This window comes from Oncorhynchus clarkii, chromosome 18 (assembly GCF_045791955.1).
Source record: "Oncorhynchus clarkii lewisi isolate Uvic-CL-2024 chromosome 18, UVic_Ocla_1.0, whole genome shotgun sequence".
NCBI classification, from domain to species: Eukaryota; Metazoa; Chordata; class Actinopteri; order Salmoniformes; family Salmonidae; genus Oncorhynchus; species Oncorhynchus clarkii.
This window is the reverse complement of record NC_092164.1, coordinates 14,393,430-14,412,332: the sequence shown is the minus strand read 5'-3', so window position 1 is coordinate 14,412,332 and position 18,903 is coordinate 14,393,430. Positions and strand designations below refer to the sequence as shown.

General features: G+C 40.7%; 1 protein-coding gene across 1 annotated transcript; it reads right to left on the bottom strand.

The window, feature by feature from the left end:
- Nucleotides 1-1,320: 1,320 nt before the first annotated feature.
- LOC139372249 (zinc finger protein 420-like) lies at nt 1,321-16,972 on the bottom strand. Its single transcript, XM_071112017.1, has 6 exons — nt 16,710-16,972; nt 11,938-12,764; nt 7,973-8,037; nt 6,888-7,255; nt 4,520-4,768; nt 1,321-2,209 (listed from the first exon to the last, which is right to left on the bottom strand). The coding sequence occupies exons 1-6, from the start codon at nt 16,900-16,902 to the stop codon at nt 1,464-1,466; spliced, it is 2,448 nt and encodes an 815-aa protein (XP_070968118.1). The 5' UTR covers nt 16,903-16,972; the 3' UTR covers nt 1,321-1,463.
- Nucleotides 16,973-18,903: the final 1,931 nt, after the last annotated feature.

Below are 18,903 nucleotides of genomic sequence, written 5' to 3'. Positions count from 1 at the left end.
GGGATTTCTACTGGAGAAGCAGTTTCTACCCATCTTCATACTGTAATGTCTTTGGTGCACCAACTGGGAGGGGGTCAATGTTGCCCTTAAACAGTAACACAGGGTCAGGGGTTGTGTTCTCAAAGCGTTTCAAAATAGGAGTGCTGATCTAGGATAAGTTTAGCTTTTTCAATTATAATGAATGGACAGGAGTGATCTGATCCTATCCAAAATGCTTTATGAAAACGGGCCCAGATACATTCCCATCTGCCTAATGGGTCAGGATAGGGTTGGGGTAGGAGGCAGGAAATAGAGCTGATAGGCAGGTTTAATACATCCTCTAATATGAATGACATCCATTTAAAAAGAAAAGTCATTTATTACAACAAATTATTTGCTGCATTATGTAGATTGTCAAAGGCGTAATAGGCTACTTCAATATTCTAACGTCAGTACAGATAGAAGATAGTGGCCCAAATATCCTGTCTGTTATTGTTAAACATTTGAATAAGAACTCATTGTTCAGAAATCCAAATGTGTGCTTTGTGCTAGATACAGCAGTGAGGGAGTTTGATTAGGCTGAACTGTGGTGCACTGGGCTATGGCCTGTCATGTGATTGGCTCACGTCCGTCAGGCAGCACGGTCTCAAACTGATGCAATCACTTTTCACCTGGTGCAAACTCCGCCCACCCAGGCCAGCATAATCAAATTCCCTCATTGTAACGGCGAATAGGTATCCAAAAAAAGTGAGCACCAAAATGAGCTTACAAATCGGATACTGAATGATGCTTTACACTCCACACGCACATTGTTACTTTCCTCAGCTACAAAACCACATAACGTTGCTCAAACAAAAGGGGGAAGTAACAAAAAGTCACTGACAACCAAAACGAAACAGGCAGGGTTTTACGAGGGGTTCTGAAAGACACTCGTTGGGGTATCCACTGAAAGTTGACTAGTCACAACAACTGGAACGTAAATGACACCCACCATGAGCACCCACTAAATTTGCCCAAGAAGAGGCCAACACAAGAAAAACCCACACCAAACTTAAGACAGGAAGCAAACCAAAAAGTTGAGCAAAAGAAATACAGGGAAGATGAACATTTTTCTATAAATGAAATAGGGAGCGCCAACTAAAAAGGTGTTGACCGAACGTCCACACTTCAAGGCAACTGAAGCACTGGGCCAGCACAGGTGTAACACATACTGACTAACGAGGTGACATAAATCGGTGTGTCCAACGTGCTATACATCCTAAAGTCCAACCTGAAAACATAAATTGAAAAAACAAAACCTTTAACACACAACTACATTTGTTTTGTTGTCAAGTGGCAGGAAATATAATAATTATTTACAAGTTGGATGTAACAAGAAATTCACATGTGAGTAATCATTTGTTGTTCTCACTTCAGGCTGAAGCTTTTGTGTGAGAGCTCATATGAGACTTCAAGCTTCCTTTATAACCAAAGAATTTGTCACATTATTTGCACTGGTAAGATTTCTCCCCTGTGTGAACACGCTGATGACGTCTTAAATAGCTTAATGTGATGTAACCTTTCTTGCATACAGGACAGATATATGGTCTCTCTCCTGTATGAGCTCTCATATGCAATGTCAATTCTATCTTCTGGTTGAAGGCTTTGTCACAGTCTTTACACTGATATGGTCTCTCCCCTGTATGTATCCTTGAATGAACGGTCAAGTGTCCCTTCTGGTTAAACATTTTGCCACATTGTTTGCACTGATAGGGATTATCTCCTGTGTGTACCCTTGTATGGATGGTCAAGTTGCTCTTCTGGTTAAACCTTTTGCCACATTGTTTGCACTGATAGGGGTTCTCTCCTGTGTGTGTCCTTGAATGGATGGTCAAGTGTCCCTTACGTGTGAAGCTGTTGCCACATTGTTTACACTGATATGGTTTCTCCACTGCAGCAGAGTAGTCTGGATGAACTGAGAGGGGCTGATCACTGGTTGGTTCTGCTACTCTGTAGTCCTCTCCATCAGGTTCTGTTTTGATCTCTTCAGTTATGATAATAGGTAGAGTGCTCCTCTCTCCATCATCCACAGTTTGGTTTTGGTAAAGATGTGAGGGCTGAGGTGAGTCCTCCTGACTGAGTCTGAGCTCCTGTTGTTCTTTAATCTGTGTGGGTTCTGGGTCCTCCTGCCCCAGACTGGGGCTCCACTCCTGCTGCTCAGGGGGAACGGCAGGAGACAGTACCTGGAAGTCTGGAGGTAAAAAAAACATTCAGTCAATATTGTCTTAATACAATACTTGTCATTTTGTTTGGAAGACCTCTCTGCACTCAAATAAAACTATTTTTGTTGACTAGTCTACACTACAGCACGGAAAAGGCTATACTGACACTCCTGACCTACAAAAAATATATTTAACTTCATAATTAGTTCAAATTTGGTTACGGTAAGGGTCAGTGTTAGATTTTGGTTAGTTGTTTACCGGACAGTGGTAGGGCTGGGCTGTATACCGTATATTACTATATACCGGTACTGATGCACAGACCGGTTTGGGTTTTTACTTTACCTTCTATAACGGCATTTGAATGTTTGGTTTGTTAAATGTGATACGCTGTGTGTAATGTCCACTTTTATAGTTTACTCCCCTACTTCAGTCACCGCTCTCTCATGCCGCTTTCTACACAGACCTAGCCCCACCCCCTTTCCCTCAAGGAGTGCATTTGTTGTTGCTCGACCACTGGACACTTGCATTCAGTCTGCATGTTCAATGCAGCACATGCAACACTGTTGATAACTACGATGCTGTTTCAACTTTTCTTCTTAATATAAATCCACAAACGTTCTATAATTACACTATTAGTTTGTGTTTCTTACATCTACAAACTGCTAGTTTGTCTTTTCTTAGCAAGTTGTGGCTAAGTTGTGTTAGCTGCCAATCGCTAGTTATCTGGCTAGTTAGCTAATAAATGTACTGAGTCGGAGCAAACTTAACTAGCTATACAGCCTGATACCAGTGATGGTGTAGGCCTAAACCAGCATGTTGTTTGTGCAACAGTATCTTCTAAATCAAAGAGGAATAGGCAAAGCTTAAATATGTTAGCTACATGAAGTAGCTAAGAGAGAGATTATAGGGTACCCAAGGAAACACAGACCATCACTTTGGTTCCTACCCTGCCACTAACTCCTCCCTGGTATTTGTGTTTGTGTCCTGTCAAACAACACTGTAATCAAAGTGTCCACTATTATCTTCTAGCTATAGAATTAGAATAATCATTATTTTTCCCTGATTCCAACAGTTCACCAAAGTGTTGATCTAAATCGCAAGTTTATTATTTTTATTTGGCATTTATTTAACTAGGCAAGTCAGTTAAGAACAAATTCTTATTTTCAATGACGGCCTAGGAACAGTGGGTTAACTGTCTTGTTCAGGGGCAGAACAACAGATGTTTTTACTTTGTCAACTCTGGGATTCGATCTTGCAACATTTGTTACTAGTCCAACGCTCGAACCACTAGGCTACCTCGATTTTTTTGCCCATATCGTGCAGCCCTTCGTGACAGTGGAAATAATCTCAAATGAGTGCAGGAAATCATTTTGAGTTGAAGTTTAATTGAACAGTTAGAATGAGTAAGACCCATTGAAGTAACTTAGAATGGATGTGTTGCCACCCTAGGTTCAAGCACTACTCATAAAGCAAATGTCTAACTTGTATTATTCAAAAACATAAAGTACCATCATACTATCAACATTTAGAAAAATACTGTGATACGATATTTTGTCCATATCACTCAGCCCTAGTATTTTGTAAAAAATAAATAAGCTGTTACCATGTTCCAAGGCATACCATATAGTTTCTGTTTCATAGTTGTAACAAAGGCACTCCACAAATAACATTGATTTAATTTTGTGTTTTTACATATAGCCTACATCAACTAATGAAAATGCTATTTTGTTACTTGGAATCAGGGAACACATAATTTCCAATGTTACCAAACACCATCATGAACACAATCAAATTATTATTTCAGTGATAGCATATGAAATGTATTAATTACACTGTTAGAATTTTGCAGTCAGAATGACTCATTTGCATAAAGGGGGGTCCCTCGAGGCCCAGCGGTTCTAGTGTTTACTATATTTAAAATCAAATACTTTGACTTTTACTCACTATATTTTACTAGGATTTTCACTTATCCGAGTCCTTTTCTATTATGGTATATTTACTTTTACTCATGCATGACAATGTAGTACTTTTTTCCACCAATGCTCAGACTCGTCCTCTAGCTTGAAAACAGACATCCAAACTCTTGCGGTACAGTAGCTCTATGGAAAGTAGTTGAGCAGCATGGTAAGAACCCAAAGAAAAAACACCAATAAAAACCGTCTAACCCATAGCAGAGCGCTTTTGACGTACCCACTTCATTATACTCGCCCTTAATCCAGTCGCCATATTGGGATGAAGCTACACCCTTCACCTCCCCTTTGGCATATCACAACGTGCCACATTAATCTTGTCTATTGGTCTACAAATCAAATCTCGTACAACTGTATTTCACTACAAACCTGCTACGTGTGAGATTCTCTCTGGTTTGGTAGCCATGTCCAACAGCCTCCGTAGACGCTCGATCTCCTCTGCTGAACGGCAGATTTCTTCCTGATACTCCGTAATAATCTTCTCTACGACCCCGAATATCTCCACAGCAGCCGCGGATAAACGCTCGGTGACGAAAACATTCAACTGTAGTTTCGACATATTGGAAATGGTTATGAAAGTGTAGCTGTTCGTTTTATCAAAGGAATATTGGCTGAAGCCTTTTTATAAGAATCTGTTTAGTGACCTTTGAACAATTTCTATTTAAAAAAACAAACAATTGATAGTGTTCTCCTTTCACAAAAGCTGGTCAGTAGAAAAAAAAACTGCATTACATTAGCGCCACCTGCTGTTTTGGAGCATTTAATGGTAAAACAGTTATGGGATCCAACCCATTACCTGGACAAAGGGAATTGTAGTTCTTTGGATGGATTATCTTGGGAAAGGAGAAATGCTCACAAACAGGGATGTAAACAAATTTGTGCACAACATTTGAGGGAAATAACCTTTCAATTATCTTTAATTTCAGCTCATGAAACATGGGACCAACACTTTACATGTTGCATTTAGATTTTTTTCAGTATAGATAACCACCAACTGTAGTTACGTGTACAATGCACATTACCCTCCTTACAAGTAAAAAAAAAACTAGCATATAATAGCATAATGAATGTTGTGACCTCTTTATTGAAAATGTTTCTTTATAAACATCGCATGCCACAGATTTAGGACCTGAATGTAGAAATCTTGGTCTGCTGGCCAGTGCCCAAAATCCTTATGTTATATCCCTGCATGTCAGTACTTTTCAGACAATCCCCCTATCACTGTTGGTCCTCTTCAGTTAGCTTATGGCTGAAGGTTTTAACTTTCCTCTTGAGAATTAGAATCAGAAGTAGTTGTATAGCTCAATGCAATACTTCACCTCTTCTGGCAAATAGTAATTTCGACTGCCCTGATCATCTAGTTGAGCGTTCCAGATAATTCCTTCATCTCAGCAGACGTCCTTTAAACATCACAGATATAAATTCCCACTGTGCCCATGATGAAATGCAACTGTGAATTGTGCTGTACTACTGAATGAAACAGGAAATGAACTCAGACCAGCCTTTGTGATTGAACTTACGTTGACTACATTACTTTAGTTGGCTGCTTTGAGCAAAACTTGTACGGAATACGGAAAGTATTCAGACCCCTTGACTTGTTCCACATTTTGTTACGTTACAGCCTTATTCTAAAATTGATTAAATAGTTTCTCCCCCCCCCCCCCCCCCCCCCCAGGTGGTTTGTAAATATTTTTGAAATATCACATTTACATAAGTATTCAGACCCATTATTCAGTACTTTGCTGAAGCACCTTTGGCAGCGATTACAGCCCCGAGTTATCTTGGGTATAAAGCTTGGCACACCTGTATTTAGGGAGTTTCTCCAATTCTTCTTTGCAGATCATCGCTGAAAAACATCCCCACAGCATGATGCTGTCACCACCATTCTTCACCTTAGGGATGGTGCCAGGTTTCCTACAGACGTGACGCTTGGCATTCAGGCCAAAGAGTTCAATATTGGTTTCGTCAGACCAGAGAATCTTGTTTCTCATGGTCCGAGTCCTTTAGGTGCCTTTTGGCAAACTCCAAGCGGGCTGTCATGTGCCTTTTACAGAGGAGTGGCTTCTGTTCGGCTACATAAAGGCATGATTGGTGGAGTGCGGCAGAGATGGTTGTTCTTCCTGAAGATTTTCCCATCTCCACAGAGGAACTCTGGAGCAGGGTACAAAACATGGATTTAATATCTTTCTGAGTTTTCTTGTTTTTGTAGAACCACCTACAAATGGAATCGAGAACTAAGAAATTATCGCCAAGAACAGGTTAGTTAAAAAATATATGGTGGAGGTTTGTGTGGGGCTTTCCTATAATGGACACCAAAAACCTTGAGGTGAGGAGGAGGATTATTTAAGATACTGTTTGAAAGTTTTCAGATGTTTTTGGAAGATGGGCAGGGACTCTGCTGTCCTAGCTTCAGGGAGAAGCCATTGGGGTGCCAGGACAGAGAGGAACTTGGGCTGAGTGGGAGCTGCCCTCCGGTAGGGGTGGGAGGGCCAAGAGACCTGAGGTGTCAGAACAGAGTGCTCTGGTTGGGGTGTAGGGTTTGAGCATGGCCTGAATGTAGGTAAGGGAAGTTCCTCTTGTTGTTCCGTAGGTAAGCACCATGGTCTTGTAGTGGATGGGATCTTCGATTGGAATCCAGTGGAGTGTGAGGAGGAGCGGGGTGACATGAGAGAACTTGGGAAGGTTGAAAACCAGGCGGGCTGCAGCGTTCTGGATAATTGCAGGGATTTAATGGCACGAGTGGGGAGCCCAGTCAGTAGCGAGTCGTAGTAGTCCATACGGGAGAGGATGAGTTCCTGGATTAGGACCTGCACTGCTTCCTGTGTGAGGTAGGGTCGTATTCTACAGATGTTGAAGAGCATGAACCTGCAGGAGAGTGTCACTGCTTCGGTCTTTGCAGAGAACAGCAGGGTGTTGTCCAGGGTCACGCCAAGGTTCTTTACACTCTGGGAGGGCGACATTGTGGAGTTGTCAACTGTGATGGAGAGGTCTTTGAGCGGGCAGGCCTTCCGGGAGGAAGAGCAGTTCTGTCTTGTTGAGTTTGAGGTGGTGGGCCGACATCCATGTTGAGATATCTGCCGGGCACGCAGAGATGCGTGTCGCCACCTGGGTGTCAGAAGGGGGTAAGGAGAAAAGTAGTTGAGTGTCAGCCGCATAGCTTTGATAGGAGAGACCATGTGAGGATATGATGGGACCGAGCGATTTGGTGTAGAGTGACAAAATTACAAACTCTGTTATGCACATCATTTGTATACTCCTTAAACCTGTACATTTCCACTGTCCATTTATATCATGTAAGAAGAAGCCAGTGTTTTTCCTCTCTTGTTTCTGAGTAACTTAGTCACGTGGCCAAAGACAAAAGGGACGTCTGAGTGAGCCGTTTTTTTGGTCCATCCTGTTCTTTTCCTATCTTTCAAGGGCACAGCTGTGTGGAAATATGAAGAGAACAGAGGCTAGCTTGAGCAGCAGCGACAATTTTATCTGCAGAAAGGAGTAACAAAACTGCCATTATCACTTGTTTGTACACTATGCTCCCACCATGATCTCACACCCCTGCTAAAATGCCACATAGACAAGAGGTTGTATTTTCCTATAAAAGCTGAGAACCAACTGTTGTTTGTTGGGGTCTTGACTGTTGCACCTGCTCCATTATTGCAAATCTTATAATAACATAAGTTGTTTTGAGGAATCTACAGTCTCTGTTTTCCTTTCTGGTTAGAATTTCCACGACAATAGAGAGAAGAGGAGAGGGCCTAGAACTGAGCCCTGGTGGACACCAGTAGTGAGAGTACGTAGTGCAGACACAGATCCTCTCCACGTCACCTGGTAAGAGCGGCCTGCCAGGTAGGATGCAATCCAAAGGTGTGCGAAGCCTGAGACACCCAGCCCTGAGAGGGTGGGGAGGAGGATCTTATGGTTCACGGTGTCGAAGGCAGTGGAGAGAAAGTCAGCTTTGGCAGTGCGGAGAGCCTCCATGACAGAGAAGCGCAGTCTCGGTTAAGTGACCCGTCTTGAAGCCTGACTGGTTAGGGTCAAAAAGAGAATTCTGAGAGAGATAACAAGAAAGTTGATCAGAGACCACACGCTCAAGTGTTATGGAAAGAAAAGAAAGAAGAGATACAGGTCTATAGTTTTTGACGTCAGATGAGTCGAGTGTTGGTTTCTTGAGGAGGTCAGCAACTCAGGCCATTTTGCAGTCAGAAGGGACGCAGCCAGTGGTCAGGGATGAGTTGATGAGGGAAGTGAGGAATGGGAGGTCTCCAGAGATGGTCTGAAGATGGGGTAGAGTGGGCAGATTCAGGCGGCCAGACCTCACAAGTCGCAGGATGTCATCTGGAGAGAGAGGGGAGAAAGAGGTCAAGGCATAGGGCAGTTATGTGTGAGTGAGACCAATAGCCTGAGTGAATGAGTAGCGGATGTCGTCAACCTTTTTTTCCAAAGTGGCTGACAAAGTCGTCCGTAGAGAGGGAGGGAGGGAGGAAGGGAGGAGAAGGTGAAAAATAGTTTCCGAGGGTTAGAGGCAGAAGCTTAAAATTTAGTGGTAGAATGTGGCTTTAGCAGTGAATACAGAGGAAGAGAAGGTAGGTCCTCCGGAAGTTTAGTTTTCCTACAATTTTGCTAAGCTGGCCACGGAGCAGGAGGGCAGGGCCGACACGACCAGGAGGAAAGGGGACAGTGTGAGTCATAGGATGCGGAAAGGGAGGAGAGTGGGGTCGACGAGGCAGAATCAGGAGGGAGTAGGGAGAAGGATTTAGCAGAAGGGAGAGATGATAGGATAGAAGAGGAGAGCGTAGTGGGATAGAGAGAGCGACGATTGCAATGGTGCATGACCATTTGGGTAAAGTCTGAGTGGTTAGGGTTGGAGAGCATACTCTGTTTTCATATCCCGAAAGAAAGAAATTCTCACTACAATACATTTTAATAGAAAGTTAGTAAAAATAGACAAGATCCTGCAACCATGGAAAGGAAAATACCTGTCTATTTGTGGAAAAGTCCCGTGATTAACTCTTTAGTTAATTAATGTCCCAGTTTACGTATGGCCAAGTCACCTAGTGACTTGTTTAAATTATATGAGCAAAAAATATTCAATTTGATTTGGAACGATAAACCAGACAAAATTAAACGGGCCTATTTATATAATGAATATGAACTCGGTGGGCAGAAATGATTAAATATTAAAGCATATGAGACCTCTCACTAAAAGGCTTCATACAAAGTTATACTTAAATCTGTACTGGTTCTCTAGCAGATTAGTAAGCATGTCTCACCCCATGTTCAAGAATGGCCTTTTCCCCTTTATTCAGATTTCAACCTCTCACTTTCGGTTATTTAAAAATTAAATCTCCAAAATATCTCTATTTTTAAAACAAGCTGTAGAAAGTTGGTTGCAATTTCAGTTTAATCCACCAGAAAAAAACAGAACAAATATTACAATAAATAATGGTTCAACTCAAATATACTAATTGGTTAAAAAAAAACATGATTTTTGATTTTTTTAAATTACAACTGTAATTATATCATAGACAGGACTGGTGGAGTTGTCACACATGCAGCCAACACAAATATATGGAAATGTCTGCTCTACCCAAAATTACAACCAACTAAATGTAGCATTAGTGCAAAAATGGAAGAGGCAAGTGGAAGGGGGAGGAAGAAAGGAACTTGTCTGTCGGCCCTGCATTAAAGACCATAATTGTGATAAAGTATACCAGTTTCAGTTAAGGACAAAAAAATTGACAGCTGTGCCATATAGATTGCAAAATAGTTGGGAAGATATTTTTGATGTACTGATTACATGGCACATGAACAGATACACTAAATGACGGCGGATTCAAAAGTGTTTTTCATTTTTAATTATACAAAATTCTTGCAACCAATAGAATGTTATATACAGTACCAGTCAAACATTTGGACACACCTTTTTATTATTTTCTACATTGTAGAATAATAGTGAAGACAAACTATTAAATAACACATATGGAATCATGTAGTAACCAAAAAAGTGTTAAACAAATCAAAATATATTTGAGATTCTTCAAAGTAGCCATCCTTTGCCTTGATGACATCCCTCCACACTCTTGGTATTCTCTCAACCAGCTTCATGAGGGAGTCACCTGGAATGCATTTCAATGAACAGGTGTGCCTAGTTAATTTGTGGAATTTCCTTCCTTCTTAATGCGTTTGAGACAATCAGTTGTGTTGTGACAAGGTAGGGGTGGTATACAGAAGATAACCCTATTTGGTAAAATACCAAATCCATATTATGGCAAGAACAGCTCAAATAAGCAAAGAGAAACGACAGTCCATCATTACTTTAAGACATGAAGGTCAGTCAATGCGGAAAAGTCAAGAACTTTTAAAGTTTCAAGTGCAGTCGCAAAAACCATCAAGCGCTATGATGAAACTGGCTCTCATGAGGACCACCACAGGAAAGGAAGACCCAGAGTTACCTCTGCTGCGGAGGATAAGTTCATTAGAGTTACCAGCCTCAGAAATTGCAGCCCAAATAAATGCTTCAGAGTTCAAGCAACAGACACATCTCAACATCAACTGTTCAGAGAATGCGTGAATCAGGCTTTCATGGTCGAATTTCTGCAAAGAAACCACTACTAAAGGACACCAATAAGAAGAAGAGACTTGCTTGGACCAAGTAACACGAGCAATGGACATTAAACAGGTGGAAATCTGTCCTTTGGTCTGGCAAATATAAATCAAAACTGGATGATGTTCAGAGATAGATTGGAGGGGTTGAGTGGAGCTGAAGGGCAGGACTAAAAAGTGTCCGTAAAACGTATGTGAAACAGCACAGTTGGAAAACATATGGCAAATAGAAATCAACATTGGATGGTGTTCAGAGATATATGGGAGGGGTTGAGGGTAGCTGAAGGAAGGGACTAAAAACAAACAGAAGATAACTATTGTAAAATATACTGTGTCCATAAAATGTATATAGTGTATATATAAGATGGAAGTAGAAGCCTAAGTGTTGTTGTTCATTAGTTTACTACAATTAGGGCAGGGATGGTAGGGTTAGAGGAAAATAATAAAATGTAATATATTTAAAAAATATATTTATAAACACACACACAAAAACATTTATGGGGGATTGGAAATTATGCAGACAATTACATTGAAAGCCACAGTCTGTCTGCAATATTAAAGCAGATCTACCCCCCCCCCCCCCCCCCACACACACACAAAAAAAAATAATTAAACATACAAAATATTTGCTGCATTATATAGTCAAAAGACATAATAGGCTACTTCAATATTCTAACATGCAGACAAAAGTACAGATAGAAGATAGTGGCCCAAATATCCTGTATGTCATTGTTAAACAATTGAATATGAACTCCTGTTGTTTAGGAATCCAAGTGTGTGCTCTGTTAGACACAGCTGTGACGACTTCCTGAAGCTAGCAGTGCAAGAGTTTGATTAGGCTGAACCGCGGTGCACCGGATTATGGCCTGTCATGTGACCAGGCAAAAGTGGTGAGGGAGGAGTGGCTCATGCCCGTGAGGCAGCCTGGTTTAAAAAAGGATGCAATCACGTTTCAGCCGGGCCAGCATTGTCAAATTCCCTCATTGTCCTAGCCAGTAGGTATCCAAAAAAAGTGAGAGCAAAAATGAGCTTACGAATCTGATACTGACTGATGTTTTATCACTCCTCTCACATAACTACATTTGTTTTGTTGTCAAATGCCAGACAATAGAACATAACAAATTATTTACAAGTTGGATGTAACAAGAAATTCATGTGAGTAATCATTTGTTGTTCTCACTTCAGGCTGAAGCTTTTGTGTGAGTGCTCATATGAGACTTCAAGCTTCCTTTATAACCAAAGCATTTGCCACATTCTTTGCACTGGTAAGGTTTCTCCCCTGTGTGAACACGCTGATGAAGTCTTAAATAGCTTAATGCCATGTAACTTTTCTTGCATACAGGACAATTATATGGTCTCTCCCCTGTGTGAACTCTCATATGCAATATCAATTCCATCTTCTGGTTGAAGGATTTGTCACAGTCTTTGCACTGATAAGGTTTCTCCCCTGTATGTATCCTTGAATGGATGGTCAAGCTTCCTTTCTGGTTAAACATTTTGCCACATTGTTTGCACTGGTATGGATTATCTCCTGTGTGTACCCTTGTATGTCTGTCCAAGTCGCCTTTCTGGATGAAGCTTTTGTCACATTGTTTGCACAGATAAGATTTCTCTCCTGTGTGTATCTTTGAATGGATGGTCAAGTGTCCCTTACGTGTGAAGCTTTTGTCACATTGTTGACACCGATATGGTTTCTCCACTGCAGCAGAGCAGTCTGGATGAACTGAAAGGGGCTGATCACTGGTTGGTTCTGCTACTCTGTAGCCCTCTCCATCAGGTTCTGTTTTGATCTCTTCAGTTATGATGATAGGTAGAATACTCCTCTCTCCGTCATCCACAGTTTGGTTTTGGTAAAGATGTGAGGGCTGAGGTGAGTCCTCCTGACTGAGTCTGAGCTCCTGTTCTTCCTCTTTAATCTGTGTGGGTTCTGGGTCCTCTTGCCCCAGACTGGGGCTCCACTCCTGCTTACAGTTCTGCTGCTCAGGGTGAATGGCAGGAGTCAGTACCTGGAAGTCTGGAGGGAAACAATATATCTTAAACAGGTGCACTATGCAGAAATTGATCAGTCATTTCTTGGTTGCTAAAATTCTAATAGTTTTCCTTATTTCAGTTTAAATGACAAAACAAGCAAGTATAGTGTAGCGAATCATTGTACCATCTAAACTGCTGTGAAATATATTTTCCATAACCAAAAATATTGTATTTTCAGTTGTTTGAAACTAAACTTAAGAATGGGAAGCAGATAATGTGCATAGCACAAATAGAACAGATCACTTCTTAGACTTGCTTTCAATGAGAATGACAGATCTATAACTACATTTATATGTGAATTTGGTCAGTTGGCCAAAAAATGACATATTCCAGCTTTAATACATTTTCAGAAATGTTGTTTGGAAGCAGAGTTTCGTTCGAGGATAGCCAGAATGTAAGGGTTTCCACAGCCACAGTCTTTATTGGCTAAAATGTGCTTTTTTATATATTTTTTTAGTTAACCTTTCTTAAGATTAGGCATAAAGTTAGCAGTGTGGTTAAGTTTAAAATCACATTTTATGAAGAGACATTTTAGAAATAGGAGAGATTTATGACTGTGGCTGTGGTATCTAGTGACGACCGACGAAGAGACGAAGCTCTTTAGCATGGGAGAGGCTATACGGACAAGCCTGGTGCCCAAAATTGATGACGTTTGTCGTGCAGAGAGTTGAGTAGGGATGAACGGATTCGGTTCAGTCAGTCGTCCTAATCAGCTAGCTAGTTCTATTTTGTAACGGGTCACTTACTGTACCCACGTAACCTGTCGAGATTTGTAAACTTGTTTGCCGAAGTTCGGACTTCATTCCATTGTTGATTTTTTTTTAATGTAGACGTTACCACAGTTGTACATTTTCGGTGAAAATCACTACAATAAATGTGCTTTAGCTGTCACTCTGGCCTGATATTGGCTAGACTATCTAGCTACCTCCCTCTCCCTACTGCAGGACAGCAGTGCTCGGCAATCAAGATTGAAGGACAGACTGTGCCCCGTTCTGTTGTTGCCGGGTTGCGGTGCAAACTCTCACTGTTGAGCAGTAGACTCCATCATGGTGACATCCAGATGGTTACTACCAAAATTACACATTATTTATCGTGCAGGTTGCTGTCCTACTTTAAATATAATCAAGTGGGCTGTAACAAATTAACCAGGTAGCTACCGCCAGCGACATGTGATACAGATGCACGGTGAAGCAACTTCTGCCCAGATGTTAGTCAGTAGCCTATGCCTATTGAAATGACAATCCAATATCGCAAATAGGCCTTTTATAATGGTTTGTAGTCTGGCACAAGGGGTTGGGATGACAGCAGTGGTGTAGTCTACTGCATACAGATATCACTTATTATTGCTAGCTCAATGATGTTAATCACACTGCTGCTCTCAAATTTTATATATCTGCGCCTTATGGATCGTGGTTGTTGTGGATGGCTTTTCACAGCTCTAAATGTGTATTTGAACCCAATAATGGTTGAATTCAATCAATTTAAGCTGCCTATCAATCATTGTTTTTGAAACCAGTGGACAGCCAGTGAAAAATGTGCTCTTGCAACAGCTGCATAGTGCGGATCCCAGCCTATGGAATAAAAGTGGGGCTTTTACTGCTCAGTCAAATTCATGCTGATAAAAAATAAAATAATCCACAGGCCTGCTGGACACATGCTCAAACTTGCACACTTTTGATAGACAAAAGTGGCAATCTGTAGTTGCTACTTCCATTTTTTGATTTATAAATTATATATACAGTACCAGTCAAAAGTTTGGACACACCTCCTCATTCCAGGGTTTTTCTTTATTTTTACTATTTTCCAAATTGTAGAATTATAGTGAAGACATCAAAACTATCAAATAACCCACATGGAATCATGTTGTAACCATCAGATGCATCAGATGACCTGGCCTCCACAATCACCAGACCTCAACCCAATTGAGATGGTTTGGGATGAGTTGGACCACAGAGTGAAGGAAAGGCAGCCAACAAGTGCTTAGTATATGTGGGAACTCCTTCAAGACTGTTGGAAAAGCATTCCAGGTGAAGCTGGTTGAGAGAATGCTAAGCGTATGCAAAGCTGTCATCAAGGCAAAAGGTGGCTACTTTGAAGAATCTAAAATATAAAAATATATTTTCATTTGTTTAACACTTTTTTGGTTACTACATGATTCCATATGTTATTTCATAGTTTTGATGTCTTCACTATTATTCTACAACATAGAAAATAGTAAAAATAAAAACCCCTGAATGAGTAGGTGTGTCCAATTTTTTTGACTGGTCCTGAATATACTATATATAGATCAATTGATTCTTGAAGAATATAACTTATAAATACCTCATGAGCTTAGTTCAACTGTCACATTCCATGAGAACCCAGAATATAAACTTGTTTTACTCCAATGTTTCTAAAATATTGTAAATGTAAACAAACACTGTAAAGCCTCTTAACATGGTTAAAACAATATTTTTTATATCATGGATGGTCAGTCCTTTCATCCATAGCTGTCTATTAATCTGAGAGTGGTTACATTTCTCCAGGCCCATCCCTCGGCTTTTTACCAAAACAGAGGTGGGGCGACCGTTTTGTTATTGTTTCATCTGTGGATTTGTCCTTTAAATAGCTGCATATTATCAAGATATCAAAGTGTCACCAACAAAAAGGTAAACAATAGGCCTATAGCAAATGCAGCATATGGCATTCATTTTTCACATGCAAATAGATTTTTTCTTTAGTGCTCAAAGCATGCCATTCCAAGAGCGCTGCATTTATTTTCCCACAATGAGCCCAATCAGTCCTCTATGACAACAAAATCATAAACACTCATTACAGTGCTGGCTAATAAATCCTTAATTTTGGGGTCAAACTCAGGTAAAACAATTTGGCTAATATATCCTTCCATATTTCCAAGTCCTATTCTTGAAGATCAAGGTGTATAGCATTTATTGGAATGACTGGAATTCTGAAAGACTTTGGTTTTTAATGTAAAGACATAATTAAATCGTATTTTTATATGTAGTAGAAAGTGAATGGTTAGAAGAAGCCGACATAACCAACCCATAAAGTAAAATGTAACATCCATATATGGCCAGCTATGTAAACTTTAACATTGTTTTATCCTGCAATAGATGTGGCTCAACAGTTAAATAAAGGTTAAATAAAGTAAACATACATTTTTGTCTTCTTACAATGCCTCTTAAGGGGAACATGACGGAATGAAATCATATTGCCTTACTGAGTTTGGGTAATCCAAAAGGTAAATTACTGATTACATTTTGGAAAGGTAACTAGTAACTAATGGATTACATTTAGAAAGTAACCTACCCAACCCTGCTGGCACGTAAGGACACAACTGCTAGAAAATAGCCTGAAGTTCGTCCAAGTGTGTCTTGCAGCAGAGATTGTGATCCTCTGTCCAACTTTCATCACTCAAACTCTTCTGTCGGATTTATCTAAAGTTATACACATGCGCAAATGGGATTGATTTACAATCATAGCAGTCAAACGAGTTAAATCGACATCCGTTGATGGAAAATGATCTGGCGAGTTTAATAAGGGCGATGTATCTTTCCTCTTGCGACATGTTAAAATTCCTCGATTACATCACGTTAGCTCAGAATAATGATTATTTTCATGGAAAACGAATTTTGATTCTTATGTCGTGACGTGAACATTCCTTCTTAATTCGCTCGATAACGCTATGGAAAAGGGGTTTATTGGATAAACGTGGCAAATCCTTTTTTACTGCTACCCCCCCCCCCTCCCAATTGGGGCTAGTTTTCAGGCCTTGTGGCAGGTTTTGAGTAGTCATTGTCTATAAATGTTAGCTAGACCTGGCAACCCTGCACACGAATGACTCCATGATTAAATAAAAAATTCGCAAATAAACATGAATCTAGTCTATTAGTCAAATCTCGTTACAACAACAGAATGTTGTACGAACCTGCTCTGTGTAACTTTATCTCTGGTTTGCTAACCAAATCCAACAGCCTGCGTAAACGCTCGTTCTCCTCCGCTGAACGGCAGATTTCTTCCTGATACTCTGCTACGGTCTTCTCCACGGCTCCGAATATCTCCACAGCAGCCGCCGACAAACGCTCGGTGACAAACACATTCAACATTTGTAGTTTTGACATATTAGTAATGGTTATGAAAGTAGCTTTTCGCTTTATCAAATAAATGTTGGTTGAAACCTCTCTCTGATTCTGCTTAGCGTTCTTCGTCTTCTTCTTCTTCGATGTTTAACGGCGGTTGGCATCCAATAAATGTTGCATTACCGCCACCAACTAGACTGGGGTATAAATCCTTTATACTTTACATGAAAAAAGTAAAATACGGCACCATCTAACCCTACACTCATTACAACCCCACCACCCTATTCCACTATTTAAACCTATGTAGTCCTACCTCAGGCCAACAACCTGGAAGGACGGGACACCTAGTTTAGCAGGTGGTAGCAACCTTTGGACAACAATGGACCAATGGAGGCTCCTCAGAGGAGGAAGGGGAGGACCATCATCCTCAGTGAATTTTATACAAATTTAAATAGTAAAACATTCTTTTCACATCACCAAATAATGTATTAAAAGACACTTTTGCATTGAAGGTCTACAGTAGCCTCAACAGCACTCTGTAGGGTATCACCATGGTGTAGCCAGAGGACAGCTAGCTCCCGTCCTCCTCTGGGTACATTGACTTCAATACAAAACCGAGGAAGCTCATGGTTCTCACCCCCTTCCATAGACTTATACAGTAATTATGACAACTTCCGGAGGACGTCCACCAACCTATCAGAGCTCTTGCAGGATGAACTGACATGTTGTCCAGATAATTAATCTAGTACTGAAAGTATAAGCTACAGCTAGCTAGCACTGCAGTGCATAATATGTGGTGAGTAGTTCAGTCAAAGAGAGAGAAAGACAATAGTTGAACAGTTTTTAACAATTTAATTTCTTCCAAAATGAAGGAGAAGCAAGAGGGAGACTGTCATTTCCTTTGTTTCACTTGCTTAGCTAGAAAATGCAGCAAGCTAGTTTAGCCTACTCAAACAGAGGGATGTTATGTTAGCTAGCTGGCTATGACTATCCAACACAACACTGGAGCTCTTCCAAGTCAAGGTAAGCTTTTGGTTTTACTCATTTATTACCACTGGGCCCTACCGGTGTAAGTGCTAAACTGTTTACTGACTGTACACTGCAACATTACTGCATGATTGAAGCGAGTTTACTAACCTGTTATTTCTATTAGCTACATTGACTATGACGTTACTTTAGCTAATATGGTGACAACGATGTAGGCTGTGTGTAGTGGGTTATGATATGGTTTGGCTTGGAGAGGTTTTTTCACCTGGTCACATACAGCGGATGTGTTGTGCATTGAAATCCACAAGCGAAGGGAAAAGGTGAGAGAAGGAGAGCGCATAGATGCGAGAAGGTATATAATGTGGCTGCTATGAAAGTGAACTGTGTTTCAGCATGACCAGGGGTGTATTCATTCTGACGATTCTGTTGAAAAACGTTTGCAGATGGAAAAACGGATGCAGATGGAATGAAACAGGAATAAACATACCTGAATTTGTCCAATAGAAACTCTCGTTTGCAACTGTTGGACTAATAATTACACCTTAGATAAGCTAGATGCAGGCAAGAGTGTACAAGGCAGTATTGAATGTGTCACTGTCTGTCACCTAAAGTGTTTCTCCTTGTGACAAACTGACACGTTTTCATTTTCATCAAAAACAACTTTATATGGAAGGAGTGCCTTTATTTGACGGCCAGCACGTGTAATTCAGCACGATACAACCCGATGACGTGTTTCTGCACATGAGCTTAGCTAGCCAACGTCGCCTAGAAGTGTGATCAGGGATTTCTATTTGGGCAGTTTATGCCCATCTTCATACTGTACTGTCTGTGGTGCACCTTTAAATCATCATGTCCCAGGAGACACCAACTGTGAGGAGGTGAATGTTGACCCAAACCAGTAACACAGGGTTCTATTCACAGAGTGTCTTAGAGTAGGAGTGCTGATCTAGGATCTGTTTTGCATTTTAAATTACAGTGGTGATCTGACCCTAGATCAGCACTTATCTGAGCCTTTATGAATATGGGCTCAGATAGTTTCCCATCTGCCTAATGGTT

Coding starts and splice junctions, on each gene's coding strand:
- LOC139372249 (XM_071112017.1), bottom strand. CDS start 16,902: ATGTCAAAACTACAAATGTTGAATGTGTTTGTCACCGAGCGTTTGTCG. Junction 12,765..16,709: donor GATAAAGTTACACAGAGCAG/GTTCGTACAACA, acceptor GTTTCCCTCCAG/ACTTCCAGGTACTGACTCCT. Junction 2,210..4,519: donor GAGAATCTCACACGTAGCAG/GTTTGTAGTGAA, acceptor TTTTACCTCCAG/ACTTCCAGGTACTGTCTCCT.